Here is an 11,231-nt window from a genome sequence, read left to right on the forward strand (position 1 = left end):
AGGTGAAAAATATGCCCATGTGCCCTTCAGCAAGGCTCATAACCTTAATCTGGATAAAGAGCATCTGATAAATTACTAAAATGTTAAAATTAGTCTGGACACAGACACACCCATCAATAGCACAGGGAGTGTGTTCTATTGTTTACCTTTTTCTGACAAAATCCAGAGAGGTCATGCCACCAGGCGATGGTGTGTTCACCAGTGATACCGTTGACGTTTTAGAAACGAGTGAGACCAGTCACTGATTACGGTTCTTTAGTCGTGTCACTGGAGACCACTGTCGGTCAACGGATTGCATTGCGCATTTGCCGAGTGCTAGAGAGTGTGTAGGTGGTGGCGGCTACATGAGAGCAAGTGAACGAAGTGTCTCATGCACAACAACGGGTCATTATCCCTGAATTAAGAGTTAGCTGGGGATACATTGACCCCCAAATCGATTTGGATATGTCGGTCCGCACGCGGACAGGATTTTACCGACAGGAGGTAAACAAAACGGCATGGGAGGTTCCAGAACGATACCGCGAGCTAAAGCAGGTGGGGACTGGCGCGTATGGGACAGTATGGTGAGTTTTATACGAGTTTAATCATCAAACATGGATAGGCTACTCTTCGTAAATGTCGAATTTGGAGTTAACAATAGCCTATGTGAAGGCAACACAAACCAAGCCACAACTAGACGTGACTTGTTCCTAAAATAAGCATCGTGTTATTTTTTTGTTGAACTGTTCATCTCATGCATTCTTCATGTGGTTCTATCAAAAGGAAGTTTTTGTGCAGTGGAGCGCTGGATTGTGTCCGAATTAAATCATCATCATCATCATCTGTGCTATTTGATGAATAATGAAGACACAACCTTTACATTATGCGGTTTCTGTTTCATTCCTAAGCATAGCTTACACGGCAGGGACTTTTTTGGCTTTGTGAAGTCGGGAAAAGCATAACAAAGAACCCCCATTGGCCTCATTGTTTGTTGGATTTTAGTGAGCAGAAGATTTAGATTTAAGTGCATCGGCCTACATCTGTTCTGGGTCTTTGCGCAATGTTTCTTGGGATATGCCGACCAAATGTTTCTACTTGAATTCCAGAAATACCCAAGAATATCTTTGTGAACATATGATTATAAAACCTGATCTTTGGATGTAAATTATTTTAAAGAAATAATTAATCAAGCATTCAATGAAAAAATAAGAGTTGGGTCCTTCAGTAGGCTACCACCAATGGCCAACATTGCTAAAATGTTTTCTTCCCTGTACCTACATTTCTTGCTGCAGTTCCGCCCAGGACCACAGGACTGGGGTGAGGGTGGCCATCAAGAAGCTCCACAGACCCTTCCAGTCAAAGCTCTTCGCCAAGAGGGCCTACAGAGAGCTCCGGCTCCTCAAGCACATGAAGCACGAAAATGTGAGGGCCTTTCCTGAAATACGCACCTCATCATTTTTTCTCATAAATAGAAAAGGTGTCTGTTTCACACCACTAATTAGGCCTTGTCTAAAAATGAAATGGCGCAACTCTACAGTACTGCATTTAAAACTCACTTTTATCCATAGCTACCTGTCCCAGACCTGCTGTTTTCAACTCTCTAGAGACAGCAGGAGTGGTAGAGATACTCTTAATGATCGGCTATGAAAAGCCAACTGACATTTACTCCTGAGGTGCTGACTTGCTGCACCCTCGACAACTACTGTGATTATTATTATTTGACCATGCTGGTCATTTATGAACATTTGAACATCTTGGCCATGTTCTGTTATAATCTCCACCCGGCACAGCCAGAAGAGGACTGGCCACCCCTCATAGTCTGGTTCCTCTCTAGGTTTCTTCCTAGGTTTTGGCCTTTCTAGGGAGTTTTTCCTAGCCACCGTGCTTCTACACCTGCATTGCTTGCTGTTTGGGGTTTTAGGCTGGGTTTCTGTACAGCACTTTGAGATATCAGCTGATGTAAGAAGGGCTATATAAATACATTTGATTTGATTTATGGCCTAGGCTGCGTGCAGAGAGCAGTGACGGTTTCTTTTTTGCACAGAGTGAGACAAACACAGCTGTTCCTTATGATTGGCAATTAGTCAGTAGCAGAGTAGTCAGAAAGATCACATTGGTAATATTCACATCACAACCCATAATACTAAACAGAAACACATCATATCAAGATTATAGAGCTGTTCATTTGAGGCAGGCACAGGTTCTGAGTCTTGATTTGAGAAGTTGAATCAGGCATTCAACTTGGGGCGGCAGGTAGCCTTGTGGTTAGAGCGTTGGGCCAGTAACCGAAAGGTTGCTGGATTGAATCCCCGAGCTGACAAGGTACAAATCAGTCATTCTGCCCCTGAACAAGGCAGTTAACCCACTGTTCCCCCGTAGGCTGGCATTGTAAATAAGCATTTGTTCTTAATTGACTTGCCTAGTCAAATAAAGGTTAAATTACATGTTGTAGCTCTCCTGGACCAGGGTTGGACTTGGTGACCACTGATTTCAGAGGTCTACTGGGTATACAGGGAGTAGGTAGAGTTTAATAATGGTACACAAGGAAAGGCTGAGAAGGAAGCCAATACATGTTGTGGAAAAAATGCCTCATAGCAACATCTACTTTAGTCAGTGGCTCACTCTAGAACGACAGAGACACACCCCATATCACAATTGTGTGTGTGTGTAACTTCAAGTGGGAATCATTTCCTGATGCTGTAATTGAGATACATGATGCACAAAACAAAATTCTCCAGTTAATCTATAATTGAGCTATTCTATTTATTTTCTGGTATTCTTTGATTGGCTTGGATTAGGTGATTGGACTGCTGGATGTGTTCACTTCTGAGATCTCATTGGACAGGTTTCATGACTTGTAAGTACCTCTTTGTCCAATACCCTTCCTGTTCATATATTGAATGTTTATATTCACAATAAAGTATATATTTTTTCCTTTTCTCCTGTGATTCGCAGTTACCTGGTAATGCCATTTATGGGTACTGATCTGGGGAAACTGATGAAGATGGAGAGATTGTCACAGGAGAGGGTGCAATTCCTGGTCTATCAAATGCTGAAAGGACTCAAGGTTAGATTTGCATACATACACATGCACTCAAAAGAACAATATATATATATATACGATTCTAAGCAGTTTAAAATATATACCTACAAATGCTCATTTTATCCCCAACATTCAAATATGATACAAAATAAAGGCAGTTTATACAGAAGGTTTAAATGTTTCCCAGAATATACTTGAATACCACCTTCTTTTTCTAATTTTAAGGCTTTCTCTTTTCCTGGTCTTTTGTGTCTCCCCACAGTATATCCACTCTGCAGGGATCATCCACAGGGTGCGTAACCTCTGACCTTTCAACTATGTGCATTGGGGTTGGGGCCCTTGCTCTTTTTCACGCCCACTGCTATTCATGCCGTTTTCCACATCATAAGCTCTTTGTGTGTGTGCTTGCGTGTGTTTGCGTCAATCTGGCAGCATGATAATGTCATTTTTCTAAATATCAACAGGATCTCAAACCTGGAAATTTGTCTGTCAACGAAGACTGTGAGCTGAAGGTACTACATATATATATATATATATATTGCTACCAGACCTGTGATAAGCACTGTGCTCTCCCTGTTCAGTCTCGCTCTCTTTCGATTGAACTGAAATACACTTTATTGAAGTGGAGGCTGCTGAGGGGAGTACAGATCATACTAATGGCTGGAATGGAGCAAATGGAATGGCATCAAACACCTGGAAACCATGTATTTGATACCGTTGTACTATTCCACTCATGCCATTACCACGAGCCCGTCCTCCCCAATTAAGGTGTCACCAACCTCCTGTGCTTTATTGTCATGAAAGGGACAATCCAATGTAGCCAAACCAATTCTCTCTGTCTGTCTCAGATCCTTGACTTCGGGCTGGCTCGGCAGACGGACACAGAGATGACTGGGTACGTCGTCACTCGCTGGTACAGAGCCCCCGAGGTAATCCTCAATTGGATGCACTATACCCAGACTGGTGAGTCTCTCTCATATACTTATTCGTGGCTGCCTTCTTTGTCCACAAGATGGCAGTACTTTCTAATGTCAAAAACAAAAACATGATTAATCATGCTATTGTATACAGAATAATATCCTAAAGTATGAGGTCCTGGAGATCTATCTCTTTGTACAATTTGTGTACAATATCTTTGTAACTGAACTCACTGGTATGGTAGCAGTTTGGTAGCAACGTGGTACTGAAAGACCATTCAATCCTATGGCAATCCTATGTATGTCTGTCATCCTCTATCATCAGTGGATATCTGGTCGGTGGGCTGCATCATGGCGGAGATGCTGCTGGGGAAGCCGCTGTTCAAAGGAAATGACCGTATCCTTTTTCAGTGTTTACTACTCTCTGTCTTCACCCCACACAACTATTGCAGAATAATGATCCTGCCAGGCAAATTAGCATAATTATATGTTATCAACCTGTCAAAGACTAGTTCTGTAAGCTTATTATGGCTAAGCATATATAGTATGAGCAGCATGTGAATGTGACTTCCTGTACCACATGAGCTATGACACTTGACCCCTGGGTGAGCACAGACCTGGACCAACTGAAAGAGATCATGAAGATCACTGGTACACCCACTGCAGACTTTGTTACAAAGCTACAAAGCCAAGATGTAAGTCATGGGGGCGCTCAAAATACATTCAGATAGTACACATTCAAAGCAAACACAGCCTACTAGAGTACATAGGAATAGAATACCACATACACTCCCAGGTAAATCTGCTCCTCTTCCAACAGGCCAAAAACTACATACGGAGCCTTCCCAAAGTACCAAAGAAAGATTTGCACTTTCTTTTTTCCAAAGCTAGCTCAGACGGTGAGCAGACATTCAATACTATGATGTGAACGCGCAGTTAGTTGAATTTGACAGTCTATTACTAAAGGATCAAAAACAGTGGTTTACAAAACAGCAACTGTTTCTAACTAGTGTCAGGAGTGTCCTTCTGACCATAACACCACTAAAGACAATGTATACCTCTGTGTGTGGCAGCGGTGTGTGTGCTGGAGCGCATGCTGTTGCTGGACCCTGAGAGGCGTGTGAGTGCGTCGGAGGCACTGGCCATGCCCTTTTTCAGCGAGTTCAGAGAACCAGAGGAGGAGACTGAGGCCCAGTCCTACGATCACTCCATGGACAACACAGACCTGCTCCTGGAGCAGTGGAAACGTGAGAGATGGATGGAGGGAAGCTGAAGAAAGAGATGGAGGGGAGGGGGAGGAAGATATGGGAGAGAGAGAGAGAGAGAGATGCTGGGGAGGAGGGAGGGAGGGAGAGAGAAGGAGATACAGGCAGAGGAAAAAAGGGGGAGCGATGGAGGCTGAGGTGGCTGGTAGCCTAGAGGTTAAGACCGTTGGGCAGGTAACTGAAAGGTCATTGGTTCGAATCCCCAAGCTGGCAAGGTAGAAAATTATGCAATTCTGCCCATGTGCAAGGCAACAACTGCCCCCTGGGTGCTGATGACGTGGATGTTAATTAAGGCAGCCCCCTGCCCTGCTCTGATTAAGAGGGGTTGGGTTAAATACAGAAGACGCTTTTCGGTTGAACGCATTCAGCAACTGATTAGGTATCTCTTTCCCTAGGAAAAGGGCTTAAGGAAAAACATTCCTTTGGTCATTCCACATGATAGGAGAGAAAGATGATAAGGAAGAGATGAGGGAGATGGATGTGTGATAACACATTCAGCTTGAGAGAAAGAAAGAGGAAGAAAAAGCTATAGAGTCTACAGAGTAACTCATTAGTAATTTCTTGTGATAATATCTCCTACAGGTCACACATTCACAGAGATTCTGTCCTTCAGGCCTGCAGCAACAGAGACCAAGGACCCCAAAGAGACATCGCTCTGAGAGTACACCCATACCTGTCAATGGTTATTGTAAGGCGTTGTTGTATTGTACAGATGTAATGCGAATGCAATGTACAGAATGTAGTTTATTGATTATAAATAGATTTTCTGCCAAATAAACATTTTCAAAGATATTGTCAATCTTGTGTAATTGTGGAACTACTGTAACAGCCAACCAATGAACCCCTGGGAAAGAAATTATTACTTGCTTCCCCGTAAACCATGAGAATGACTGTAAACTGAGACTTTAGAGGGATAGTTCATCAAATGTTCATCAATAAAAGACCACTCTAAAATGAGCAGTTTTGTCACTTAACATTGCCACAGATGTCTCAAGCTTTGAGGGAAAGTGCAATTGGCATGCTGACTGCAGGAATGTCCACCAGAGCTGTTGCCAGAGAATTTAATGTTAATTTCTCTACCATAAGCTGCTTCCAATGTCGTTTTAGGGAATTTAGCAGTATGTCCAACCGGCCTCACAACCGCAGACCACATGTAAGCACGCCAGCCCAGGACCTCCGGATCCTTCACCTGCCAGATAGTCTGACACCAGCCACCCGAACAGCTGATGAAACTGAGTATTTCTGTCTGTAATAAAGCCCTTTTGTTGGGAAAAACAAATTCTGCTTGGCCTGGCTCCCAAGTGGATGGGCCTACGCCCTCCCAAGCCCACCCATGGCTGAGCCCCCCGCCCAATCATGTGAAATCCATAGATTAGGGCCTAATGAATTTTTTTAAATAGACTGATTTCCTTATATGAACTGTAACTCAGTAAAATCGTTGAAATTGTTGCATGTTGTGTTTATATGTTTTTTCAGTATAACATAAATTGACTGCAATATTTTTTAGACTGCAATACACCTGCTCAAACATTGAGATTACCCACGGTCCAGCAAGGACACAGATCGCGTCTGTCTATAAATGGAGCACCAACCTTGCTGATTTTAGTTTGGGCCCCTCAAAAGCCTCTGAAAAGCCATGAAGAGAGTCGACGTCTTTATTCTGCTTCTTACTGGTGTGTTGGTCAACGGAAAAGGTATGCTTTATGTCATGTGTGAGGTTGAGGATTAAAGCCTGAGCATATGTGTAGCAGAGTAACTCAAAATGTGGACTTAATATTTTAATCAAAAAGCGTGTGGTCAGAAATCTTTAAAAAAGGAGGTGCTGATTTCTCCAGTAATCAATTAAGTTTTTATTGTGCCCTTGTTTGTGTGTTGCAGACCTCCGCTGGCAGAACAGCTATGACCAGCCGTTAGATTTTAATTGCCCCTCAGGACAATCCATCTCTCGCATAGTGAGGTGATTCCTTATATTCCATACAACCAATCTTCTCCAAAACCTGAATTCTGCACTGACTCACAAGCACAGGTTTCCAAATCAGAGTGTGCTTTTTACTGCTGCAGTGCTGAGTTGACCCTAACCCTTTCTCAAACCCTAGCAAGCTGTTGCATATCAACAGAGTTGCTGTTGATTCAGATTTGCAATTTTCCATTTTGAGAAATTAAACTGGTTTAACTCTGTATTTTGGATTTAGGTTATTGCAATTGCATTCCGGCCAAAATATGTTGGGCAACAATAAAACCTTCAACCTGCATAAATGTTTTCGTATAAATTAAACTATTAATTTGTGCATTGTAATGTATTTATCCAATTTTAGTGAGCATAACAACAAACATGAAGACCGTCTGTGGGACTTTGGGTGCAAAGCCACGTTGGACTCAGCAACTAACTGCTTCACATCTTCCTACGTAAATGACTTCGACAAACCTTTCAGCTACCAATGCCCAAGCCACCAGGTCATCACAGGGATGAACAGCTATCATGAGAACAAGCATGAGGACAGAAGGTGAGATGTAAATGAATCACTATTCACATGAAATAAATACAAATCTTCAAGAAATGACTTTGTCAAATCAAACAAAATAACTAGGGCTTTACAATGATAGTGAAATTAGAAGACATTTGGGGATTAAATGGTGTAAAATCCTAGAAGTGACACAGGGTTGACGGAGGCACTGTTTTTGTTGAACAACCCTACTATAATCTGAATTACAAGGTCGATACAAAAAATATATCATAATTCAAACCTAATTTTTACCATTGTACAGAGATGGAAGTTCACCTGCTGTGGAGCCAGCAACTTCTGTACTGACATCTGCCAGTGGACCAACTACTTAAACTGCTTTGATGAGGCCTTCACTTTTAATGTCCCACCAAATTCCTACCTCATTGCAGTTGAAAGCTTCCATGAAAACAAGCATGAGTGAGTATGATTATTCATTGGTACTGTATGCTAATGTAATGGATTCCAAGCATTTTCTCTCTCTCTGTGTGTGTGTGTATCTACAGTATCTGTGTGTCATATTCTTGCTGTTGGATTAAACAAGCTTCAGGAAATGATGAATTGACTACAAAACTAACAGGAACAAAATGTTTGTTTGTCTTGTGTACTTTCAGAGATCTTCGCTGGAAATACCAATACTGGACCGAAAGATCATGCTGAATCTATAACTGATTCTACCTACAATCAGATTATTTCATCCATTGTTGCCTTTTGATAATCTTGAAAGAAATTCATGATTAAAGATACTTGCATCAAATTATTGTGTTTCATTTCACTGCACTGACATTTAAATGACTGATTATGCTTGTTTCTGGTCAAGATATAAACTCTATACAGTACTGTAATGGACGGCAAATGGTTATCTCAGACAATAATTACTAAAACATTGGGTCACACTTTGTTTGGATAGTCCCCTATAGAGGATCTATAGCGGCTCAAACCATCAACAGACTATCAACTGCAACTCTGTTGATATGCAACAGCTTGCTATGGTTAGGTTTAGGGTTAGAGTTAGTCAAATCAAATCAAATTTTATTTGTCACATGCGCTGAATACAACAATACAGTGAAATGCTTACTTACAAACCCTTAACCAACAATGCAGTTTTAAGAAAATACACCAAAAAAAGGGTTGGGGTTAAAGGGAAAGTTCAGTATTTTACAACTTGTTTTTAGATGGTTCCTGCCCCTGAAAGTAATCTATGGATCAGGAAAAACTGTAATACATGGTTTGGTTTTTCTTCTAATAGCCACTACAAACTTCAGCTAACTTCAGCCTCTGCTGGTTTAAAATCAATGGGAGTGATGTGGGCATGCAGTGACCGTTAAAAAAGCCATAGACAAATTAACTGAATTATTTGCTTTGACGTAACTTTAAATGATTAGGCTTCTTCAATTCTTAAACATCTTAACCATGGATTACAGTTTCTCCTGGCCCATAGACAACCTTCAGGGGGAGGATCCATCTAACATGAAGGTGTAAAATAATGAACTTCCCCTTTAAGGCATTTACTGAGATACTGCTGTCAGGCTTCTACCCATTGAGAAAAGTGTATGCTGTTCTAGTCTGCCTAGTGTCTGTGTCCTCTCGAGCCTGCCTAACGGTCCTAAACTGACCTGGTAACGTTTCCCCCCAATGTAAAAATGTATAATATAAAATGTATATCTGAACCCTTTCAGGTTGTTAGGAAAACATCTAATTCTGTTGATTCTTTTCACACAATCATATTTGGACAGATCTTGTGGGACTCTACTCCACATCAGTGGAGAGAATGTGATGTACATAATGTCATTTATTGGTTTATTCATTATGAAGTTAACCTATTTAAACCTTTTCATTTTCAAATATCTTCCCAATGGTGTCTGTGTCTTTTCAAACTAGCAGCCAAGTAACCCCTGACCCATTTACACTTGACCCATGGTTCTCACTGTAACACAGAGGTCAATTAAAAATAGTTGACACATTTCTAGCACACAAAAACCATCCTGTTATGCAATTCCTGACAGGTTATACTGTTATTTAGTGTATTTATGTTGAACTTTTCCCTTTCAGCACACCTGTTCAAACACTGAGATTACCCATGTACATGGCTGAAAAACCAACAAGGTCTTTAGCTCAGTCATCCTATCGGTTTCTATGAATATATATTTAGCCCTGCTTGTTGTGCTTTGGTCAGATCCCACACCTCTGTGAAGCTACAGCGCCCTCAGAAAAGAATTCACCCCCCTTTACTTTTTCCAAAATGTGTTGTGTTTCAGCCTGAATTTAAAACTGATTCAATTGAGATTTGTGTCACGGGCCTGCACACAATACCCCATAATGTCAAACTGGAATTATGTTTTTAGACATTTTTGCAAATTCATAAAAAATGAAAAGCTAAAATGTCTTAAGTCAATAAGTATTCAACCTCTTTGTTATGGCAAGCCTAAATAAGTTCAGGAGTAAAAATGTGCTTAACAAGTCACATAATAAATTGCATGGACACACTATTTATGCAATAATAGTGTTTAACATTGAATGACTTCCTCATCTCTGTACCCCACATATTCAATTATCTGTAAGGTCCCTCAGTCGAACAGTGAATTTCAAACACAGATTCAACCACAAAGACCAGGGAGTGTTTCCAATGCCTCGCAAAGAAGGGCACCTATTGGTAGATGGGTAAACATTATGTAAAGCAGACATTGAATGTCCCTTTGAGCATGGTGAAGTTATTAATTACACTTTGGATGGTGTATCAATACACCCAGTCACTACAAAAATACAAGAGTCCTTCCTAACTCAATTGCCAGAGAGGAAGGAAACCACTCAGGGATTTCACCATGAGGCCAATAGTGACTTTAAACATTTAATGGCTGTGATAGGAGAAAACTGAGGATGGTTCAACAACATTGTAGTTACTCCACAATACTAACCTAATTGAGAGAAAAGAAGGAAGCTTCCAAAAACATGCATCTTGTTTGCAACAAGGCACTAAAGTATACAGTGTTATGTTTGGAGCAAATCCAATTCAACACATTACTGAGCACTACTCTCCATATTTTCAAGCATAGTGGTGGCTGCATCATGTTATGGGTACGCTTGTAATCATTAAGGACTGGGGAATTTTTCAGGAGAAAAAATACATGTAATAGAGCTTAAGCACAGACAAAACCTGGTTCCAACAGACACCGGGAGTCAAATTTACCTTTCAGCAGGACAATAACCTAAAACACAAGGCCAAATATACAAATATCTTGCTTACCAAGATGACATTAAATGTTCCTGAGTGGCCTAGTTACAGTTTTAACTTTTATCGGCTTGAAAATCTATGGCAAGACTTGAAAATGGCTTGAGGAAAATTAAAAAGAACGATGTGCAAATATTGTACAATCCAGGTGTGCAAAGCTCCCAGAAAGGCTCACAGCTGTAATCTTTACCAAAGGTGATTCTAACATGTATTGACTTAGGGGGTTGAATATTTATGTAATCAAGATATATTAGTGTTTTATATTTCATTAATAATTTACAAATGTTCGAAGAAAAA

General features: G+C 40.8%; 2 protein-coding genes across 2 annotated transcripts; both read left to right on the top strand.

The window, feature by feature from the left end:
* The first annotated feature begins 185 nt into the window (after positions 1 to 185).
* On the top strand, positions 186 to 5,996 carry mapk12b (mitogen-activated protein kinase 12b). The gene is made up of 12 exons (XM_071386295.1): positions 186 to 563; positions 1,272 to 1,401; positions 2,778 to 2,836; positions 2,935 to 3,046; positions 3,285 to 3,314; positions 3,487 to 3,534; positions 3,871 to 3,985; positions 4,265 to 4,336; positions 4,555 to 4,634; positions 4,760 to 4,838; positions 5,013 to 5,186; positions 5,787 to 5,996. Exons 1-12 carry the CDS (start codon positions 445 to 447, stop codon positions 5,861 to 5,863), a joined length of 1,095 nt encoding a protein of 364 aa, XP_071242396.1. The 5' UTR covers positions 186 to 444; the 3' UTR covers positions 5,864 to 5,996.
* An 803-nt stretch (positions 5,997 to 6,799) lies between these two features.
* LOC139565760 (hemagglutinin/amebocyte aggregation factor-like) lies at positions 6,800 to 8,456 on the top strand. The gene is made up of 5 exons (XM_071386297.1): positions 6,800 to 6,898; positions 7,083 to 7,161; positions 7,520 to 7,708; positions 7,973 to 8,125; positions 8,320 to 8,456. Exons 1-5 carry the CDS (start codon positions 6,841 to 6,843, stop codon positions 8,363 to 8,365), a joined length of 525 nt encoding a protein of 174 aa, XP_071242398.1. The 5' UTR covers positions 6,800 to 6,840; the 3' UTR covers positions 8,366 to 8,456.
* Positions 8,457 to 11,231: the final 2,775 nt, after the last annotated feature.

This window comes from Salvelinus alpinus, chromosome 37 (genome assembly GCF_045679555.1).
Source record: "Salvelinus alpinus chromosome 37, SLU_Salpinus.1, whole genome shotgun sequence".
NCBI classification, from domain to species: Eukaryota; Metazoa; Chordata; class Actinopteri; order Salmoniformes; family Salmonidae; genus Salvelinus; species Salvelinus alpinus.

What these genes read in the sequence shown, in the direction of transcription:
- mapk12b (XM_071386295.1), top strand. Translation starts at nt 445, where the DNA reads ATGTCGGTCCGCACGCGGACAGGATTTTACCGACAGGAGGTAAACAAA. An exon ending in AGCACATGAAGCACGAAAAT is followed by an intron (nt 1,402 to 2,777) that starts GTGAGGGCCTTT and finishes GGCTTGGATTAG; the next exon opens with GTGATTGGACTGCTGGATGT. An exon ending in TTCCAAAGCTAGCTCAGACG is followed by an intron (nt 4,839 to 5,012) that starts GTGAGCAGACAT and finishes TGTGTGTGGCAG; the next exon opens with CGGTGTGTGTGCTGGAGCGC.
- LOC139565760 (XM_071386297.1), top strand. Translation starts at nt 6,841, where the DNA reads ATGAAGAGAGTCGACGTCTTTATTCTGCTTCTTACTGGTGTGTTGGTC. An exon ending in AACAAGCATGAGGACAGAAG is followed by an intron (nt 7,709 to 7,972) that starts GTGAGATGTAAA and finishes CATTGTACAGAG; the next exon opens with ATGGAAGTTCACCTGCTGTG. An exon ending in TTCCATGAAAACAAGCATGA is followed by an intron (nt 8,126 to 8,319) that starts GTGAGTATGATT and finishes GTGTACTTTCAG; the next exon opens with AGATCTTCGCTGGAAATACC.